Source organism: Chrysoperla carnea, chromosome 3, assembly GCF_905475395.1.
Source record: "Chrysoperla carnea chromosome 3, inChrCarn1.1, whole genome shotgun sequence".
NCBI classification, from domain to species: Eukaryota; Metazoa; Arthropoda; class Insecta; order Neuroptera; family Chrysopidae; genus Chrysoperla; species Chrysoperla carnea.
This window is the reverse complement of record NC_058339.1, coordinates 80,939,551-80,941,806: the sequence shown is the minus strand read 5'-3', so window position 1 is coordinate 80,941,806 and position 2,256 is coordinate 80,939,551. Positions and strand designations below refer to the sequence as shown.

Here is a 2,256-nt window from a genome sequence, read left to right as displayed (position 1 = left end):
CTGCGTTAGTGAGCTTGAGAAGTAAGATTGAAAAAATAACACATTTTTCATAAAATCGAATATTGAGTTTTTAATTTTTCTAGAATTTTTATTTCGAAAAGTAAGCGTCTAAAGAAAAAAGTCAAAAGAGTACTTTTTTGCTAAGAACTGATAAAAAAATACAAATAATTGTTTTTTTTTTAAATAAATTCAAAATTTTTTTCTTTACGCAAACCAATATAACCAATTTTTTGCACAAATATGTTATAAATAGCATTAAAAAATTTTTTAAATATCGTTTTTTCGTCTCGAAAATGATTCATTAAAATTGATTAAGGTGAAAGTATTAAGGTAAAGAAATTCGAACAAATAAATTCGAGAAATACATTCGAGAAAAAATTATTATTAATTTATAAAGATTAATATTTTTATAAACCCAAAATAGTTGTATGCAAATTTAACAACTTTTTGAAACTTTATACTTCTTTCTTAAGGAAGAAAATTCGGTCTCGCGAAACCCATTTCACCGGATACCAAGTTCTCACAAAATGCATCAAACTTGCTCAAACTTGCTGGAAACTCTTGCTCATCAGACTTCATGGTAAAACATGCTGAAATAATCAATACCGTATTTTTGTTACTGTTTATTGTAAAAAATGATGTAGATTCGAATTCCCTAAATCTTTTTAGTTTAAACCCCCTTAAAATTTTAGAATTGAGCTTTTTATTTAAAATTGCCGTGGTGCTCGTACATCCTCAATAGAAGGATGAGTAGACAAAGATTTTATTCCTATAAAACACACGTGATTAATGACGTCAATTCGACAAGCAATGGCAATAAAACTGTGTCAATAGTCGTATTAATATATCATTATTATCAAATTTAAATGTCGTCACAACGCCATTCGTGTAACTTCGTTTGTTTCCGGATCGTTTTCGCCAATTTGAATTTGAATGATTTTCATTGTCTGTTTTCTCGGTCATATGGCTCCAAAAAAGATCGGGAAAAAAAATTAGACCATTTATCAAGACAGTTACTTTCATTAAAAAAAAAAAGGAGAAAAAGGTCTATTAAACATTAACATACCGTCAGTTACACATTTACGAATTTCCACAGTTTTTTTATTGGGATGATCACTATAACTTAAGTATGATTGATAACAAGCGTCTGAAAAAAAAACTTATGTATCAATTACCCTTAAATATTACCAATATTTTGAGTCTGTACTTCACCTAATAATTTGCAAAATGTTTTTCCACGTCTCCGGGTTTGTAAAAATGGCTTCATCACTTCAACGCATCTTTTCAATTCAGGTTTGCTTACGTCTGTATTAAAAATTTAATTATCGAAAAAATTTAAAATTTACAATCAAAAAAATTTTTACCGTTAAAGTTTTGACATTTTACGTTGGTTAGTAACGCTGCCAAACCAAAAAAGATGAAAATAATTATTGCATTCATAATTATTATTTATTAAGAAAATTGGTGTGAGAAGTATCCAAATTTTGTCGCACGAGTTCTTCAAATAAAAAATTTTGAATGACTTTACCTGTATATAAAGTGTAATTCTTATAAGTAGTTTCGAGGTGACATCGTCAGTGGTGATGTGTCATTTTGGAGACACGATTGGTATAAGAGCTGGCAACGTCACGAATGAGTTGATTTTAAGAAGACTGGATTGTTAATTTTTTTTAGCACTTCAGTTGAAGAATTCTCCTTTCAAGAAAAGAAAAGTAAAGTTGGTTTTTAAAAATCTTTACTAGTATGCAAGATATGAACATTTAAAATTTCTAATTTAACAAAGAGGAAGATACCCACTAGTATGGAAATGGGAAACCTTTAAATGCAATCTTTGATTGCTTATAACTTCATCGTTTTTTAATCAATTTTAATTTCACTTTCAAATTTTGTCATGGTATCAATTCTAGTTTTACATTTTTATGAGTAATATAGCTAATTCGACATCAGGATTATCCCCTAAAAATATTAAATAATGTAATTTTAATTTGCAGGATAGAGTTTTGAGAGATGCAAGACGAACATCATTTACAAGTCCAATAAAGAAAGAAATGTCCGAAATTCGATCGTCTTGAAATATACTCTCGCAAACGTTGCCAACCCTGATACTGCAATGTTTGGATTGCGAAAAAATTTACTGGTGATTAAATTTTATTTATTTATACGATTTGTATAAACAAGTGAAAAATACAATTAACTGAATTTATTGTGTAAATATATTTCGAACAAAATTGAAAATCAAAATTGCAACATCAATTA

The 2,256-nt window shown here is 28.1% G+C and overlaps 1 protein-coding gene across 1 annotated transcript; it reads right to left on the bottom strand.

Annotated features, from left to right (window-relative positions):
* Positions 1-468: 468 nt before the first annotated feature.
* On the bottom strand, positions 469-1,505 carry LOC123296294. The gene is made up of 4 exons (XM_044877755.1): positions 1,365-1,505; positions 1,213-1,305; positions 1,067-1,147; positions 469-590 (listed from the first exon to the last, which is right to left on the bottom strand). The coding sequence occupies exons 1-4, from the start codon at positions 1,438-1,440 to the stop codon at positions 469-471; spliced, it is 372 nt and encodes a 123-aa protein (XP_044733690.1). The 5' UTR covers positions 1,441-1,505.
* Between the last annotated feature and the right edge of the window lie 751 nt (positions 1,506-2,256).